The 19,761-nt window shown below is 44.3% G+C and overlaps 1 protein-coding gene across 3 annotated transcripts in view; it reads right to left on the bottom strand.

The window, feature by feature from the left end:
* Positions 1-19,761, bottom strand: part of Mlh1 (mutL homolog 1) — a 41,277-nt gene that overhangs the window by 818 nt on the left and 20,698 nt on the right. For 2 of the 3 annotated variants that reach the window (XM_051203091.1, XM_051203105.1), the window contains exons 10-18: positions 19,372-19,465; positions 17,281-17,434; positions 13,737-14,074; positions 11,321-11,469; positions 6,736-6,844; positions 3,966-4,029; positions 2,051-2,215; positions 1,462-1,554; positions 1,114-1,227 (exon numbers count right to left, since the gene is read on the bottom strand). In XM_051203091.1, the coding sequence (XP_051059048.1) occupies positions 1,114-1,227; positions 1,462-1,554; positions 2,051-2,215; positions 3,966-4,029; positions 6,736-6,844; positions 11,321-11,469; positions 13,737-14,074; positions 17,281-17,434; positions 19,372-19,465 (1,280 nt within the window). Of the gene's footprint in view, positions 1-1,113; positions 1,228-1,461; positions 1,555-2,050; positions 2,216-3,965; positions 4,030-6,735; positions 6,845-11,316; positions 11,470-13,736; positions 14,075-17,280; positions 17,435-19,371; positions 19,466-19,761 lie in introns of all 3 variants that reach the window. The other variant, XM_051203098.1, reaches the window with a different exon arrangement.

Raw genomic sequence — 19,761 nt, 5'->3', positions numbered from 1 at the left:
GTGTCATGGACCTTCTGCAGGACAGGCCTGAGGGTCCCACAGGTCTTGAGCAGAAGAAGCGAGGTTTATGAAGAAGAAACTAGTATTTTGAGGGACCACTGCCTACAATTTTGTTTCCACTACAGTGGATCTGACATTTCTGAGCCTGACTCCTGGGATTATAACTTGACACAAACCTGAGGTACCTTAAAGTAGCGCTGTTCTGACACTCCACGGAGGGTAAATCTGCCTCACTGTTCCTTTCCATGTAAGCTTTGGCTGCCTCACACATGTGTTCTTTCTAATCTGTTGTCTGTTTCCTATGTGTGTCAACCTTCCCACCAGGTGAGTGTCCCTGGTGTGTCAGCCAGGGGCCAGGGCTAATTTCTGTTCCACTGCTGTAAAGCACCAGAACCTTGAACATGCCAGGTGTCCTGATCAGTGGACATGTTCAACATCACTAAGTGGCTATGCACTACAGCGGCTAGTTTGATTCTTAGCCACTCCACTCTCTCTGCCTTCCTGGGAAATGTGAGTGTGCATTAATTATCATCTGACCGAAAAGGTGACAAAGAAGCGGGCTCTTTTCATCAGGTGGCCTATGAGGGTTTACAGAGATTATAGAGACATCTTCCTGGTATGGAAGACAGCTCAGAAGCAAAATAGGGAGAAACCGAGATACACAGAAGACTGGTCTAGTGTGAAGACTTGGGTCTAGGTGCTAGCAATGGTACACACACGGCTGCTGGTTTAGAACTCTCTGATCTAAGCTCTCCCCTTTCATTCAGACATATCTGACAGGCTCGAGGATCATTTTGGAGGTCTTGTTCTAGTCCAGCAGAACGAAAGAGTTTATGAATAAAAGCTGACCATTGTAAAGAGTTGGGGTGCTGCTACATGCCTATAATATCAGCACTTAAGAGGCGGAAGCAGAAACATCAAAAGTTCAAAGCCAAGGTGAGCCAAATGCAAATCCCTGGGCGTTTTAAAAAAAAAAAGCCTGAGGACTGCTGTTTGAAACTCCGTCTTATAAAGTGAAACTGTGGGATTTTAGAGATGATTTGAGGTCTGTACCCTAAAGGTATATGAGACCTGCCCCAGTCCTGGATGCCAATATGTTAATTACAACAATACCTGCTGGCCCGAGAGGGTTGAGTCCTCAAGTATATACTGCTTCCGAACGGAGTAAAAGAGAGCACATTCTTTACTGAGGCTTTCAAAACACTCCTTCTCTTCATCCCAATTCACCTGATCCACAGAATTCAATCAAAAGCATTCAGTGAAATATTTTAACATTTCATTTATAAACATCATAGACAGACACACCGAGCACACCAAAGCACACATACACACACATACATGCACGCATGCACATGGGCACCCACTGTTTATAAACATCGTAGACAGACACACCGAGCACACCAAAGTACTCATACACACACGCACATGGGCACCCGCTGTTTAGCATCTGCTGTTATATACCTCTGTGGCCAGTCGAAGGATGAAGAGAGGCAGCCCCTCCAAAGGGGGTACATAGTTGTCAATCAGAAGGGGTAATCCAATCAGGTTTCCTTCCTGAATGGGGGTGAGGAACAAGAAAGATGGGTAAGAAATAATGGCATTATGGCTGACAGGTTTCATTTCTCTTGAGTTTCTCCAAGCCTTTTACTGGGTACAGGTTGTAGGATTGGCTCTGTGAGCCAAAAGGCTAAGCATTTAAAAAGAGCCTTGGGTCAGGAACAACTTTTGCTTCTGGATCTGCTCAGAAACAGCAGGACAGGTGACCCTAAAGAATAAGGGTAAGAGGAAGAGATTGAGCAGGTGGCACAGTTTCATTCACCCTGTGGCCTGTAAGGACTGGAATTCAGCTTTCTCTCATGGGAGAGCACTTCACCCCGGGAATAGGAACAGCATGATGGATGACAGTTTGGGTATGTCATTGCCAGTGCAAATGGGGACTGGAGAAAATGTATGATGCATGCTGCTTCTGAGGGGAGGCCAGCCTTTTGGTTCCAACCTAGGAGCTTGATTCTTATCTGAAAGCTCAAAGGCATGCAAATAGCTGCCCCACCTCATCAATTTCCAATGAGAAATAGTCTGCAAGCATCTCAGCTTTCTTCTTCAGAAACTCAACAATGTATTCTGCAAGCCCTTCCTTGGGGCCATCTTCCTCTGTCCAGCCACTTTCAGGACTGTCTAAGGCCAGCATGGCGAGGTCAAAGAGAGGAGCTGGTTCCTGGAAAGAGGAGAACATAGGGATTTGGTGGGAAGCTTGAGTGCAGCAGACCAAATTCAGTCCCAATATAAAAGCACCAAGAGAGACAGAATGCCCACTCAACATTGCAGTGTCAATACCCCTCCCTATTAACAGAACAAGGAGACAGAAGATCACTATGGAGATGATTGACAAGCACCACAAAGAGCACAATATGTGTGGCTGGTATCTATAGAACACTCTTATCAAGGTAAGAGTACAGATTCTTTTTCAGGTGCACAAAGAACAGAAACTGGCCGTGCAACAAGTCTCAGGGAGTGTGAACATACTCATGAATGTTCTTCATGCAAGCTAGAGTTAAAATAGAAACAGTAACAGATTTCTGGAAAACCTCTAGGAGACTACATGCTAAATGATATAGATCTAAATACAGCCTAGCCCGAGAGCTCCAGGTCCTAGTGAGAGATAATGTCTCAGAAACACAACAATGACAAAAACCAAGATTAAGTGATAAATCCTGGGGAACAACACAGGACATGTCCTCTGACCCTACACATATGCACACAGCATGCACCCACACAACAAGAAGGAAAAGACAACCTGAACAACTCTGAGTAATAAGAATTTCCTATCATGGAATCTTCAAGCCCAGACCATTCTAAACAATAAATAACAACCCTTTAAAAACTCTTAAAGAAAAATGGCAAAGGGGAGCTTACCAACTCATATATGAGATCAACATTATCCTCTACTAAAACCACACAAATACAATACAGAAATGACACACTAGTAACACAATCACAGACAAAAATACTTATAAATACAACTTGAGGAAATGAAATCTGGTAACATGTAACGAACCAGGGTTCATCCCACAAGTGCAAAATTAGTTTGACTCATGGAAATTAATCAATGTATTTCACTATACTAATAGTCTAAAAACAAGAAAAAGCATTTGAAAATTTTCTATACCTATTACGGAATTAGAAAAAAAAAAAAATTTCCCCAACTTCCTAAGGGCATCCACAAAAACTCTCTCCCAGCTACTAGCATATTCAATAATCACATTCAACAACCAAAGTGTGACTACTTCCCCCCAAGACTAAAAAAAAAGAAGGGTTTCCGTTCTTGCCAATTCTAGTTAGCCCAGACCATTTACAGAGAAAAATAGACTCTATATGAGCACTAACCAAACCAGCTGAGTTTAGCAAAACTGCAAGATACAACATCTACGTACAAACTCCTGTGCATTTCTGTAGCCTGTCAATAAACATCAGAAACTGAAACTGTTGCCATGTACAGCACCAAAGAAAAGGGTAAATATTTAAGCTAATAAAATTTACCTTTTCTCAAAGTTATCTACAGATGCAATACAATCTTAATCAAACTTCCAAAGGTAAAATTAAGATTTGGAACCAAACCTTGAAGGAGCTAAAATGTTACAGGTTTAGAGTAAAGTTCAATGGCAGAATGTGGGCCTACACAGCACCACAAAATAAAATAAAGAAAAAGCAAACACCCCATCCCTGTTCTAGCCATGTTTTTTGAGAATATTTCTACTTTTAATTTCAAGTAAATATACAGTAACTTGTGTAACACAAAGCATTTATTCACCTGAAAAGATTCAACCAAAAACACTTCACTGCAAATCATATGATACAGAAACTCTTAAACATACTTTGGAAAGTTTATGTTTACTAAGTTGGAAATCATTGTATAGCTCATTCTGAGAAATAGCCAGCTGCTGCTTCAGAAGTGAGAAGAAACTTACCGAAAGCCTTAGAACACCAAAATTGGCAAAATCATAAATGAGTATCTGGTAGAACAGTTCTTCACTGTAAATAAAAATGAAAAGACTTTAAGAAAAATCTATGGTTGACGGCTGAGCAGCAAGGACAAAATGGGACAAAGATGCGGCTACCTGGCCGCGGGCCTGGCTAAGGAGATCGTCTCTAAGTAAAGCACTGTGATTCCTAATGTGACTCCTGCTGGGACTCTGCAGCCATCCCCCAACCCTGGACAAGTTCAAACTCAGTCAGGCTCACCTCCTCCTCTCTAGGGCTGTAAAGGTTTCATGCCTGCAATGAAATCTAAAACACTGTTTGTCTGCTTGCTTTCCCCAGTTAACAAAGAGTTCTAGAGATTACTGTGGTAGAATATTACTGTTTATGCTGCATTTGTTAAACTCTGTGAAGCTGTGTTACTGTGCCTGGTGATTCTAATAAAGAGCTGAACGGCCAACAGCGAGGCAGAAGCAAGGGCAAATGGGGCTAGAAGGCAGAGAGAATAAATACTAGGAGAAACAAGGGAGAAGAGGAGGAGAGGAGGACATGGGGGCCAGCCACCCACAAAATAAGAAGGGACGTAAGAAAGGTAAAAGCCTAGAGGGAAAAAATAGATGGGTTAATTTAAGATAGAAATTTAAGATAGAAAAGCTGGCTAGAAACAAGCCAAGCTAAAACCAGGCATTCATGACTGAGAATGTGCCTCCATCTATGATTTACTTGGGAGCTGGGTGGTGAGCCCCTCAAAAAAAGCAAAAAGGGCCACAATATCGCTCAACAGATTAACTTCTGACAGTCTACCCTTAAACACCAGTGTGGAGTGCTTGCCTAGCTCACGAAGGCCTGGGTTTCATCCCCAGCATCACAGAAGCTGTATGGGGAACAAAGTATATGGAGCGTACAGAAAGGGCAGCGTTCCCTGAATCGTCAGAAATGGACTGCACTGATTTTTGGGGGTGTGGTGATGGAGTGGAATAAAAGATCTTGCTATATAGCCCGATCTGGAACTCACGATCATTCTTTATCTACACCTGCCAAGTAGGAGTTTGCCCCATGTCTGGAAGTGCATTGACATTTGAGTTAGGACGTTACACTGGCTGGCAAGAATCCAAGAACAGCAATTAAGTATGTATACTGAATTACTAACAAAAACCATATGCAAATCCTAGGCTATAATATAAGTATGTAAACAAAGTACTTATGAGTACAGTGTACCGTGTAGAAAGGAGAACAAGGGCGGCCAAGTATTAGGGGATGAGAGGGTTAACACAGGGAAATGACACAAGTCGCGAAAGAAGATACAAGGAGGGCTGTGTTTCTGGCTTCCATACTGGCAGGGTGTGGAATGTTCTACTTTATGAAATCACTGTGGATGGATTTTGGATTTCAGATTAAGGATGTAAGCAGCTGCAATTCTGGTACTAGCCGTGAGTGCTACTGTGAGATGAAAGAAACTGAAGACAGGCACACAGGTGAGCTGGAGAGACATGGGAGTCACACTCACATGTGCTACACGAACACTAAACACCTCTCCATGCCCCAAGCAAAAGCAGAGAGAGGAGAGTTCCCAGTAACCTAGCTCATGGCACACTGCGGCGATCTGAACGCCTGTGCTCCAACAAGGGATGCAGCTGGCAGACCAAGGCTGTAAGGGCACAACTAGAGCTATGCCCTGGACTCTGCTTTCTGGACTGCTGAGGTCAAGTACCCAGCTGTCTCATGCTCCTTCTGCAGCAGCCAGGAGGCGTTTTCACCACAATACCTTCCTCACCATGGAAATACTGCCAACTGTATGCAGCCCACATAAACCTCTTTCCTCACACTGCTTCTCGTCATGTATTTGGTCACAGAAATGAGAAAAGCAGATAACACATTAACAAATCCAAGTGCAGTGAAACTTAGCACTAGGCCAAAAAGGCTCCCGACCCAAGAATGACCCTGAATGCTAGAGAAACTACCTGTGCCGGCAGGGAGCTTTGGGACTGGGGCTGCTTCTAGATTAGAGATGGCAAACAGACTTTGAGCTCATGCACCATGTCCATGCAGAGTACAGTGTCTTCTATTTATAAGACCAAGAAGCACTCTGCTCACAGGAAGGGTTGGAATGGAAGTCATAGAGTAGGTGAGCGATACAGCGTGGACACGGGCAGCAGCACCCTCCTATATACGTCACCCATTTGAGAACACACTTACTGCAAGCTCAGATGCAACAGATTCTCAAAGTCCCTGGAAAGAATAAAGACATCTCCAGGTGTGAACAAGGCCAATGGCACTGCTGAGATTGCACGGCCCATGTTGTACAATACTCTGACATTGGCTACAATATCAGCTTTTGCTGCAGTCCCAATGCCAACACAGACACATGGCTTCCTTCTCTTGCCTTCCTGTAACCCTGCTGCACATAAGAGACACCAGGTCTCTAAGAGCACAAAGCCCTCAACACCTGGCTTTCAGCCAGTGTTACTGAATGCTGAGCCAAGGGCTGGGCTTCTCCAGTCATTTATCCCCACAAAATACCAGTCAAATTCAGTCTTAATCCCTAATTTACAGGTCAGATACATGAGATACGGCATAGAAAAGAAATTTCCAGTCATGGAACTAGAGAAAGGTTGGCCCTGCACCTGCACTCACATCTGTGACTCTAAGGCCCCAACTATCCTTTCCAGCCACCTCACCTGCTCCTCCACCCCTGCCCAGCACTGGTGCTGTCCCCAGAGACCACCCTGCCATGGTGCTGCTGCTTTCACACAGATTTACCTGAGCTTGGTGGTATTGAGGAGGTATAGCTTGGTTTGGTGCTGTGCCAAGGCCCACTGAGGGTTCACACAGCCCACAAAGGAATGGTTCCGGAGCATCTCTCGGAGAGCTAGAAACAAAGCAAAACAGAAACATGTAAGTAATGGAATCCCACTACACACCTCTTCACATCCCAGTCCTACACAAGCAAAGATGCCTCAACTAGGCCTCCTACTGAAAGAAACCAATATGGAACGACATACAGGTTGCCTCTTAAGATGGATAGAGAAGTTGCTAAAAGATTAAGGAATATATAAGAGTCAAAATGAAAGGCAAATTTGGAAGCCAGAGATGTGACAAGATTTCTGAAGCTGGCTTTACCCAGGAGTGAAAGGCTTCTCCAGAACTGCAATCGTCAGCTTGCATGGCCTCTTGACAGTGTGAACAGGAGGACAGGTAAGAATAGTTTGAAGGGGCTGGACAGATGGCTCAGTGGTTAAGAGCACTGACTGCTCTTCCAGAGGACCCAGGTTCAATTCCCAACACCAACATGGAAACTCACAACTGTCTGTAACTCCAAGAGCTGACACCCTCACACAGACATACACACAGGAGAAACAAACACAATGCACATAAAATAAAAATAAATTATATATAAGAAAGAAGAATGATTTGAAATGGGGAGTCTGACAGACTAATATTCCATAGCTGGAGTGAAATTCTAAGAAGTACACACTGCGCATAAAGGGAAGCAGTACCTGTGTCCATTCTCCAACCGCCTGATGCCTTTTTGTTGCCAGTAAAGGAAAAACAACAACCACAACAAAAAACCCAAACCAAACCCCTGACATCCAGAGTGTGCAGCCATAAATTCATCCTCACATGCTTTACAGGCAGAAACAATACAGACAGACTGCCTGAGAACTCTAATGGAGATACAGGTCTGAACTAACATCAGGCTTCAAGGAATCCCCAAGAAAAAGTACTAGCAATTAACATGTATCTCTCCCTCTCCCCCCCCCACCCTGTGTGTGTGTGTGTGTGTGTGTGTGTGTGTGTGTGTGTGCATGCGTGTGTGCGTGCGTGCACAAGTGTGATAGAAATTAAAGAGGAATAGGGACCCCAGTATCGGAATCCAAACACAAGCACAGGAGACCTGCAATGGCTGGAGACTGAGAACACTAGCAAAGAACAGACTATATTCAGAAGGCTTGAAAATTAAGCAATTAGGCCATGACTGAGGGGAAGGAAGGACACACCTGCAGACATCAAGTGGACTGAAAAGAGTCTTACACCGAGAAATGAGTAGCCCTGAAACAACAGTAACACTGAAGCAACAGGCCAGACGTTAGCGGCTACGGAAACTCTTACAACCCAGCCCAGAAAGGCAAAGAGAAGACATGAGGACAGCTAAGCAGCATGAAAAACAAAACTTAAGTCCAAAGGAGGGTTGGGATGGGATGGCGCTAGTATCTGAAAATACTCAACAATATCCTAGAAAGATGAGAAATGTCAGACCTCAGTTCTAGGAAATACTGCCAACTGTATGCAAGAACTCCTGGGGAGTGGGAACTAAAGAGTCCTCAAGAAAAGGGAGGGTACCATGAGTAATAAATGTTGGATTCATGGTGAATTTCCAACAGAAGTCGGAAAACCAGAGACTGCTACACCAAGAAAAAACAATTACCAACCTGGAATTTAAACAAAAACAAAAACAAAAAAAATCAAAAATGAATTTGAAAAAACAAACTCAACTTGTCATGCTGTTGCTAATATATTTGTGAGTTTTCACCGTTACACATGCAATTATACCCCATGAAGAAACTTGCTTTGTTCCATTTGGAATAAGCATAAGCACCCCCCCCCCCACCTGTCCACTGGAAACTCCTTATCTTTACAAGATGTTCTGAGTAGGTGGAAATGATTATTTTTAAAGCTGGGGAACATCAAATAATCTAGAATAATAAGCCACTGGAGAAAGCAGTATAATCCCTTGAAAGGAGGCCAGAAAGTTCCTAAGAGGAATTTTCACAGACTCTCTAACCATCTCCTGCTCCTGGAGTGAGAGCCAGCCAGCAGGAAGGCAGAATCCATGTCAGCTGACCCAGCACAGGGCCTTTTCACCAGACTTCAAGGGCCTGTATTTACCCTACCCAAAATGTTCCTCCAGCACTAAAAGGTTTCCCCATGTGTTCTCCTCCATTCTGCAAAGACCAAAATGGACAGAAGCTATTGACTATCAAAGCTAAACCATACACCCTATTTCAAAACTGAGACCATAGGTCTTGACGTGTTCTCAGCACCAACAGATACAGCTAAGCTAAGAAGGGTCCTAATGCAGAGGCCTCGCCTCTCAGGCCTCAGGGGGTGGGGCAGGGCCGGGTTCTGATTATTTACCTCTCTTTCTGGCACAGGGTTTCTTTCATTCTGCCTGATGAAGCTGCAAGGGTCATTAAACAATCTTTGCAACCCCATGCATCTCACTCGAAGCATGGTGAAATACACTGCACAAAGTCATTAACTAACATCATGTGACAAATAATTAACTGATACTGTGGCACATCAGCCCTGTGATCCCCAGGTTAATGGTGTCAGCACCTGATCAGAGACTGACTGTTTACCAAAGATAACGCACTGACCCGACTTTGCCTTTAAGCATCAGGAGAGCCTCACTGTGCTTGGCTGTTCTTTGTTGTATTGTGGTTTATTTTTTATTCTGTTTTTGACATGAAGTCCTACTATGTTGTCTCTGCTGGCCTAGAACTCCTAGGCTGAAGTGATCCTCCTGTCTCAGTTTTCACAGTGGTGGGGACTAAAGACCACTCTGCCAGGCCAGTTTTAGAGTGTTCAGATACTTCATGTTTTTCCTCTCCTCACATCTTCATCTTTCCTTTCTTCATCTCTTCAATAGGAGGTGGAAACATGTGCTCTCTCCAAACACTATCTGAGAATCAAGTTAGACAGCATACATGGATATGCATTTTTAGGTCGACTAGAGTTATCATTTTGGCCTCAGCAAGACTCTAAATAAATCTGACCACACTTGATATAGGTGGATTTTATCCTGCACTGAACGGTTTTATTAGTTAAAAATATCACTGAAATCATCTTTACTGATCCTAAACAATGAGGGAGATTATTTAAAACCACGATGAGGAGAGCTGCTGAATAAACCAAGCAGCAGCCCACCTTTCTTACATGATTTAAAATTGCTCTAAGAGCTCCCGGGCTTGGAAAGTAAACCAGGGAAAGCGCAACCACACACATTTCGTGGAAATAAAACTCAAGAGCCAACTGGCAACACATACAGTGGGCAGAAGTCCAGCCACAGGAAGATGCTTGCATCACTTGTCATGAGGACAGGACAAGAGAGGGACAGGGTGGGGGGACAGTGACAGACATACAGACACAGAGCAACATGTGAAAGGGCAGTTCAGGCCTTCCTGTGTGCCCGGACAACGGTGACAGAGGACGTAAGAGGCTGACTCGGAGCAGCTGTCAGGGTTCAGGGTTAGTGCGGACGGTACTAACTTGCTTCTGAGCTATATGATCTTTTCAAACAGTAATCCAGGGCCGATGTGGGGACAGACCCAGGAGGCAGAAGCAGAACTGAGAACTCTAGGCTAGTGCGGGCTACAAACTGAGCTCTGGACTAGCCTGAACTATACAGTAGAACCCTGTCTCAAAACAAAACACAGGAGCGGCAATGCAGGCGATCACCATTTCTACTCTATAATACTAAAACTGATTTATTTTCATTTTTTACATTTATTTGTGTGTGTCTGTGGAGGGGGTGGTCACATACATACCACAGCACACATGTGGATCTCAAAGGACAACTTTTAGGAGTTAGTTTCCTCTTTCTTTCAACCATGTGGGTCCCATGGATCAAAGTCAGATCATCAAGTGTGGTACTTTAACCCAGGGCGCCATCTTGTAGTGCTTTAGGGTTTACTCATGACAGACTCGAACACAGAGCTGCCACCTGGAGCCTGCACAATACTCCCACTTGGCACACAAGTTCCTCATAGGTGTGCAATGTTGCTGTGAGGGCACCACGGCCAAACTCCTTACACGTGTAATACTGGCCCGGTCCTACACTCGCTTCTAAAACCTTTCGGACAGTTTTCTGTTAACAGGGACCAGGTTGAAGTGAGGCACTCAACTACTCTCAAAAGCTGTCAGGGTATAAAAATACCCCGACTTCTTTCCAAGTGTCTTACTGGTTACTTATAACCAGGCATTGATCTTCTAGGATACACCAGTCTCACACTTTGAGGCACGGAACAGCTAAGTCACAGTGTGAGGTCACATGGAGGGAGTCCAGGGGCATGACCTGTCAACAACTCTGAGCTAAGGACGCCCCATCTGACAGAATGCTGCTCATTCATGATGCTGCTTTTAGCAAAAGCAGAAACAAAGCAGAAGTGACTGCAATGGCTAGGAATACCACTTAATTCTGCTTAAAGCCCCTCCCTTGCCCTTGAGAACGCCTTCCGTGTAGGGAAAAGGACCTGTCCCTGCAGCATGTGGCATGGACAATAGGAGTGCTTTCTGCACTCCCAACCCCGCATGCCACACACATCGCAGCCACGCACTTACGTACTCTCATGGCCTCGCTCATTAACTTCTTCCTGGAGACTCAAAACACTGGTGAGGTTAATGATCCTCCTCCGGGGGTGACAAGCAGCAGTCATTTCCTTCCGGGAGTCGTTTTCCATCATCTCCACATCAGAATCTTCCCGATGTCTCTTTCTACAATCAAAGGAAAGAACTGACAGGTCATTATTTTCCCATTATACTTTTAGTTTTCTGAGACAGGGTTTCTCTGTGTAGTCCTGGCTGTCCTGGAACTTGGCCCTGTAGACCGGGCTGGCCTCAAAACTCAGAGATCCTCCAGCCTCTGCCTCCTGAGTGCTGGGATTAAAGGTGTGTGCCATCACTGCCCAGCTCCATTTTATTTTTTAGTTAAGGCAGGATATGTGCTCAACTCAGAGAAAGGAGCAGCTTCTGGTACCACTGGCCACTTCCACATGCTGTGCTGGGGCAGGACAGCAGCCGTCCTGTGTCACACTACTTATCTGACAACCCTCAGATCTCAAGGGCCTTGAGCAAGTAAACTGACCTTGTCAAGCCTCATTCACTCATGAATCATCCCAAGATCTGTCCGTCCGTCCATCCATCCATCCATCCGATATTGATCTGAACCAACTACATAGAGCAGTGAACACATTAAAAAAGGAAAGCCCTCATGCTTACTTTCTAGTGGGAAAGTTAGCAATAGAAAAACTTTCAAAATCCAATTCTAAATGCTTAATTAAAAAGTTATTTTGTATATGGCTGTTTTGCCTGCATGTATGTCTGTGTACCACATGCATTCTTGATGCCTATAGAGGCCAGAGAGGGCACTGAACCTCCTGGGAGTGGAGTTACAGACAACTGTGACCCACCATGTTCTAGGTGCTAGGAACCATGGGTCATCTGTACCTGGATTATCAGTAAGAACATCCAGTATCCCAACTGCTGAGCCATCTTTCTAGTTCAAGAAAAGTTTTAATGGCAGATGCTAGGAAGAAAATACACGGTCACATAATAGCCTGGTGGGAATAGAACAGGGAAGTGATCTTTCTGTGTAAATGGAAATGTGGTGGTTTGAGTGAAAATGACCTGAGGCTCATACATTTGAATGCTTGGTTTCCAGTTAGTAGAACTGTTTGGGAAAATTGGGAGATAGGGCCTTGTTGGAAGAGGTGTCTCAATGGGGATGGGTTTCGAAGTTTCAAAAGCCCACAACAGGCCTCGTCTCTCTCATTCCGCCTCCAATTTGTAGATCAGACATAAGCTCTCAGCTACTCCTCCATTACCATGTCTGCCTGCCAACTGCCACGCTTCCTTCTATAATGGTCATGGACTCACCCTCTGAATGATAAGCAAGCCCGTAATTAAATGCTTTCTTTTATAAACTGCTTTGGTCATGGTGTCTCTTTATACCAACAGAAAAGTAACCGAGACAGAAAGCCTTTGGGAAAAGGTGACATTTGAGCTGAGACATGAGTGACAAGAGTGGGGTCTTCTAGACTGAGGAACACCAAGGGCAGTAAAAGGATCTAAGAAGGCCAGCCGGTCCAGGCCAGCCACAAGAGTCATGTGGTACAGTACTGCAAGGTGAGAGTTCGGTTATCATCCTGTGTGCAACAGAAAGCCCTGGGAAGGCTTTCAGGAGGAGGAATATAACCCTATTTTTGCTTTAAAGTTTTTTTGACTACTCTGTCAATAAATAGCACTGAGCTCCCCAAATGATGAACAAATGGAATAATTCCTTGGCAGGGTATGAGCATTAAGTAGATAATACATATAAAGTACCCATGCTTGGGAAACACCTACATCATTTTATTCTCTGGAGAAGCTTCCTTAGAAGATGCCGTTCTTGATGGCACCTCTAAGACAGCATGCACCTCAAGCAAGTGATGTTTAAACTGAGCACTGGGTCACTACCAGCACCTCATGAGCCTCAGGGGGACTCAGGGTTTGGGAACTTGTTAGAGCATGCACTGGAAATGCTCAAGGTTTAAGACATTTCTATTTCTATAGCTCTTACACTCTTTTCCCATGGGCTTATAAACTTCAGGGAATTCTGTAAAGTGGGCTCTTTGGAAGGGAGCAGCAGCAGCTGTGATGAGGTTGGAAGAGTCATTTTAGGCTTTTCTCTTCAGTCCTCTTGGATGTCAAGGGTTTGTCAAAATGCTTTATTAGGGCTGGAGAGATTGCTCAGAGGTTAAGAGCACTGGCCACTCATCCAGAGGCCCTGAGTTCAATTCCCAGCAACCACATGGTGGCTCACAGGCATACATAATGGGATCTGGTTCTCTCTTCTAGTGTGTAGACAACATATATGCATGCAGAACACTGTATATGATAAATAAATAATAAACTCTTAAAACAAGGCCACAGTGTGTACCAGTCTAGTCGAGGGAACCTTCTAGATAGAAGACAGTTTTAGTGAGGGACAAAGGAGGCCACACCTGGGGTTGCCTGGACTGGAAGTGGCTGCTGCTTTCTGGGCTGAGTCCTTCTCCAAGTTCTGGCTGGAGGCAGCTGCTTCAGCGGGGACTGGGAGCTCCATCATCTCCTCGTCCTTTGGCATGTCAGTCCTGTCCCCTTGGACAGGGTCCTGGGGCGGGCTGGGCAGAACCTTGCTCACAGGCTGGAGAAACGCGTCAAGCTTCTGGTCCCGGGAGTCTGTGCGGACCATCTGGTAAGCATAGACCTTGTCACCGGTCCCGCTAGTAGATGAGGTAGTCACACCTGCTGTGGATTTAATCGCCTCCCCAGAGGGTCCAGCAAGTCCTGGAAGCAAGGTCTGTTTCGAAAGAGAAGACAGAAGAAAGGGCCAGACTTTAGCACATAAATATTCAGATTCCCAAAAAAGAACAGTACTGCATGAAGACACCAGAGCCAGACAGAGTTATATCACAGTTATCAGAACAGAAGCCAATTCCATTAAAGGGTTACAAAATGTTGATGAGCACAACATTCAAAAATTAAGCAAAGTTCTCATAATCTTAAAACTAGGTTGAAATGAAGATTGTATTTTATTTTTTATGATAAAATATATATAGCATAAAACACACCACTTTAAACTATTTTTAAGCTAGAACGCCATGGCAGTGAGTACACTCACACAGCTGTTCATCCATCTCTACAACTCTTCGCCCCTCCCAATGCACGCTCGACTTCCATCCTCCCCCCGCATCCCAGGCCCCGGCAACTACCATTCTACTGTTTGTTTGCTCTTTTAATCTGTCAGGGGACTGACCCCAGGCCTCTCCCATGTTAAACAAGTACTCTACCACTGAACTGTATCCTCAGAATCCTACCCAGCAGAGGAAACCCCAGGTCCCAGATTCCAGTGACCAAATACCAATCCCACTGTGAGAGACCCAGCGGAGTCCACTGACCTCCCCAAGACTCACTGTGATGGAGGGTGACATGTCTGTGCCTCCCTCAAAAGGCAAAATGTTCAACAGACATCTTGGTGTTCTTAATTTAAACACAGGGACAGAAAGACGGGGACAAAGGCCAGCAGTGGATGATTCTGATGCAGCCAACCTGGATTCCAGTGCAATGTACCCTGCTGTGGGTGCAGGAATGTCTCACTCAGGTTCAAGTTTCCCTGTGTGTGCTCTCACTGCCCAGCTGCTGCCACCCCATGCCACCCCATACACCCACACAGAAGTGTGCCAGTGATTTGCCTCCTTGCCACCAAAAAGAAGGAGGACACATGGACAAACCTAACAAAGGACATTCTCAGATGAAGAATTACTGGTGTAAAATGAATGGCAGGGGCAGGGTGATAGGTATTTGGCAAACTGTAAGTTGTGAGTCAGGATGTTCTGAGCCAAATCAACAATGAAATGAATGGACTTAACACCACTGAACAGCACACGTGGTCAAAATGCCTCACACACTGAATTCTGTTATGTCTTTTTTAGCCATAGTTTGTAACATTAAACATCACTTTTTTGGAGTAGGAGAATTTACAACACTGTGAGAGAGAGCCACTGGAAGTATAAAAACAAAGGTATGATTTTTTTTTCTTTTGAGGGATCAAACTATAATTTAAAAAATTCACAAATAAAAAGATTCTAGGCAATTAAGCCTGGCATTGGGGGCACACGCCTTTACTCCTAGCACTTGGGTGGCAGGAGCAGGTGGATCTCTGTGAGTTCAAAGCCAGCCTGGTCTACAGAGTGAGTTCCAGGACAGGCTTCAAAGCTACAGAAAAACCCTGTCTCAAAAAAAAAAAAAAAAGATTCTAGGCAAAAGACTGTTTATGAGAGACTGAGAAATGGCTCAGCAATTACTAGCTATTCTTCCAGAGGACCTGGGTTCAATTCCCAGCACCCACATGGGAACTTACTACTGTCCGTATCTCCAGTTCTGGGGAACCTGACACCCTCACACAGACACACATGCAGGCAAAACACCAATGCACATAAAATAAATTAATTATAAAAAAAAGAATGTTTTGCATCTGAATACAGTTATACCTCTAAATTTCCAACTCAAAGACAATATAGAGGACTGGAGAGATTTAATAACACCACAGAGAAATAATCAGCCAATCCAAATGTACATTATGCTACAGGAAACCTAGAGAAGTCAACAAGAACAACAATTTTAAAAAGGGGGAGCCGGTGGTTTTTTAAATCTGTGTATGGGTGACAGTGCTTGGTGCCAACTGTGACAGCCTGAGTCAATCCCTGGAAGTCATAGGCTAGAAGAACTCACTCCTGAAAGTTACCTTCGGATCTCCACATGCTCCCCATAGTACATGTGCACAGCCCCCTCTACACACACACACACACACACACACACACACACACACACACACACACACACACACACACGTAATGAAAGGGATAGCTCAATTCAAAGGGACTTGGAAGGCAGAAGCAGCAGAAGGATCAGAACTTCAAAGTCCCTCAGCTACGAGCAAATTCAAGGCCAGCCTAGGCTATGAAACCCTGTTTCCCACCCATCCACCCTGCTCCTTCCTATCTATCTATCTATCTATCTATCTATCTATCTATCTATCTACCTACCTACCTACCCTATCTCTATCTATCTATCTATCTATCTATCTATCTATCTATCTATCGAGAAAGAGTCAAGATTTAAAAAATGTAACAAACAAATATTATGACTGGAACATAACGAGATACAGATTTAACACAGCTGGTATTAAACAGACTTTTCAATAATTAAGACATTTGAACATAGACTAGTAAATGTTATCACTATTAATTTTATTAGGAATAGCATTTATATTAAGAAACTTTTTAGATGTATATTGAAGTTTTAAGGAAGAGATAATTGTCTAAAATGTGCTTTCAGATATATTTTTCCTTTCACTAAGCAAGATAGGAATAGCTAAGCCGGTAGGGCAAAAGTATGATGTTGTTAAAGCTGGGTAACAGGTACATGTACTATTTTATGAGTGCTTAGAAATGTGCATAAATATTAAAACAAAGTAACAGCTCTATTCAAAATGGAACACCTTTCTTGGAAGACAACACAATTCAGAAGAGGGGCTGGGAGGATGGCTCAGTGGTAGGAACATCTGCTGTGCAAGCATGAGGATCTGATTCAAATGCCCAACTCAAGTCTAACCTGGCTGCAAGCACCTATTCCCCAATCCCTGGGGCAGAGACAGGCAGATACTCAGCCCACTTGCCAGCAAGCCTTGTTCAGAGAGCATCAGTTCAGGGAAATCCAGTCTCAAGGCAATAAAGAGATAGAAAAATAATTCAACATCCTCTGGCCTCTGTGTACAAGTGTGTGGATGCATGACCTGCACACATGTGCATGGTATATTCATTCTCTCCCTCACATACACACATAAATCCCAGAGAAATGTTACTGGGGGAAAAAAAAAAAAAAACTATCAAAGTAATACAAAGACATTTCAAAATTACAACAACAAAAAAATCTGCATTCTCATGATGTAGAACACATGTGAAAGCAGCAAAGGCCCAGAGAGACAGTGGAGGTAGATGCCCTCACCTGGGTGAAATACATCCTGGACGAATTGGAGCCCAACAGCTTGCCCTCAATGTGCTGCTGCACACGCTCCAGGATACTCTCCTCATGCAGAAAGTGAACTTCATGCTTGGTGGGGTGCACATTGACATCTACATTCTGGGGGCTGATCTCCAAACTGACATGAAGAGAGAAAGAGCACAAAAGATGGGGAAAATCTACATGTGGTAACTAGACAACACGGAGAGGCCCAATCAGCACTGCCTCAAACTTCAAGATCGAGTCAGAGAGACCGAATGCCATCTCTGATACTAAGGAGCTGTGTGGCTTCCAGGGAAAGCGCCACCTTTCTTGGCCTTAGTTTCATTTCTAAAGGGATACAACAGCTCTCCTCTTCTCACTGCACAGATTTACAGTGGGAACTAAGTCTACACAGGGCACCCTACATGTGTATGACAGTTATTACAGATCAGCTGTCAGCTCTCTGGAACTGTTGGATTGTGATCTCAGGCAAGTACCTAGCTCCTCTGAATGTTTTCTCAGCTTTAAAGATAGAATAACTGTCAAACTGTCCTCTCTTCATTTTTTCAGGGGGAAGAAAAAGGCACAAAAGAACTTGTCGTCAACTCAGAGCTCTTACCCCTGCTCCAAGGCCATCTTTAATGGCTTACAGATAATGAAGCTTTGTGATATGAAGCTCTGTCAGTAAAGGTCACTACAGGAATGACAGAAAGGATTTCCTAAGCCAGTTTTGGGAGCAAGTCCATCAGACTGCTTGCACACAAAGCAGGCCACAGTCATTTCTTCTTGGGCAGTGCGCCCCACAGCAGTTCCTCAGTATGGAGATCTGCCTCATCCACTTCTCCCTGGTACAGCAAGCCACAGTCGCATTCCTTCACCAGGGGCCTTATCTCGGCACCGGCACCAGGGTGGTGAAGGACGGAAGGCAAAGAGGCTCTATTAATACCTTAGCCCCAGGGAATAGCTGATCTCTGCACCTGTTTTTCCTGTCACTCATCTCCTACTATTCAACTCCCTGATTTGAATTTGGTATGCAATTTTTTTTCATTAAACTTTCCCTGTTCTGTTGCATGATTCTTATTTCCTGTTTAGATCCTGCCTAGTACAAAGACAGATCACGTTGATGACACTGCGGATTCATTACCCAGCAAGGAAACACGTGATAAGAGCGAACAACTGCACATTAAATCTAAAAACAATTTCAGTCTATGACCATGACACCCTGAACATACCTGATCTCACCTAATATCCATTCTGAACCATGGTTCTTACTTACTCCTCCACTCAGTGAGATAAGAACAAAGAAAATTTTTTTGGAAACAGGGTCTTTTTACACTGGCTTGGAACTTAAAATTCTACAAAAACGCTGGGTTTATAGGAGTGTTCCAGAAGGCCTAGTTGAGAATGAACTTTCCACAATAGTTTCTGCCAGAAAGATCTCATGAATTGGGCCTTTGGGTAGCCTTGTTGCAAAAAGAATAATTGTACTTTGGATGCTGGTTTTTAAAAGAGGCTTTTTCAGACAAGTAGAACAAGAAACAAAGAGAGACCCTGACTTTTTTCTTTTTTAAAGTACTATAGGGTTTGGTCTGAATAAGGCAAGCTGTAAACTATGTATGATAACTGAAACGTGACTGACAAATTATTTAAGTGAGCCACAGGGATCTGCCAAGCTAAGACAAGAACCCTACAGGAAGACAGGTAGGTAAAGGTGGTTACTACCCAGGCCAACCAACCAGAATCCACATAAAGATGAAAGAAGAAAACCGATCCCAGAAATGTGCCTTCTGACTTCCACGTGTTCCATGCCCCATGCTCACTTTTCCCCCTCCCTCTCCTCTTAGTTAAATAAATAAAAAATCCTTTAATATGTTTAAAGACAAATTAAAAAAAAAAAACCCTTTCATATGCTAAAGACAGGCAGGATGACACCAGCAGGAGCAACCACAGACTTCCTAAGTAGAACTGTCATTTTCCTGTGGGGAGGGACAGAGCATCGGTCACCAGCAGTGCGCAGGAGCTGCCTTGGCCGAACACTGCTAGGCATTCTCTTTCACGGAGGGACACTGAGGGGTCTCAGAGATGCTACATTACCTGAGGTACAAGAATGGGTGCGTGTTTTTGGGCAAATAAGCTGCATATACAGTTTCTATGGCTTTTCTCAAGGCAGCTGATTCTACCAGCCGGTCTGAAAAAGAAAAGGAGAGTAGCCAGTTCAAAACTGTCCTTCAGGATGAGGTCACAGGTGCATACTCACACATGGTCAGGAAGTCACCTTGCACAGACACCTCTGGAGTGACAACTTTATCAGATGCCCAGGAACAAGCGTTCCCTTTGTGCCACCACTCTCCAGCATCTCACCTCAGGCTTGCTGTCCCTCCTCTCATCCAAGCGGCAGAAAGAGTGACAGGGTACCCAGTTCGGCCCCTTCTCCCCTCCCATCAGCTTCTGTAGATTAGCTTTGCTATCTTTGGACCTCAGCAG

Source organism: Phodopus roborovskii, unplaced genomic scaffold, assembly GCF_943737965.1.
Source record: "Phodopus roborovskii unplaced genomic scaffold, PHOROB, whole genome shotgun sequence".
Taxonomy (NCBI): domain Eukaryota; kingdom Metazoa; phylum Chordata; class Mammalia; order Rodentia; family Cricetidae; genus Phodopus; species Phodopus roborovskii.
Note: the sequence above shows the minus strand (reverse complement) of the source record. Positions and strands in the feature narration are given on the sequence as shown.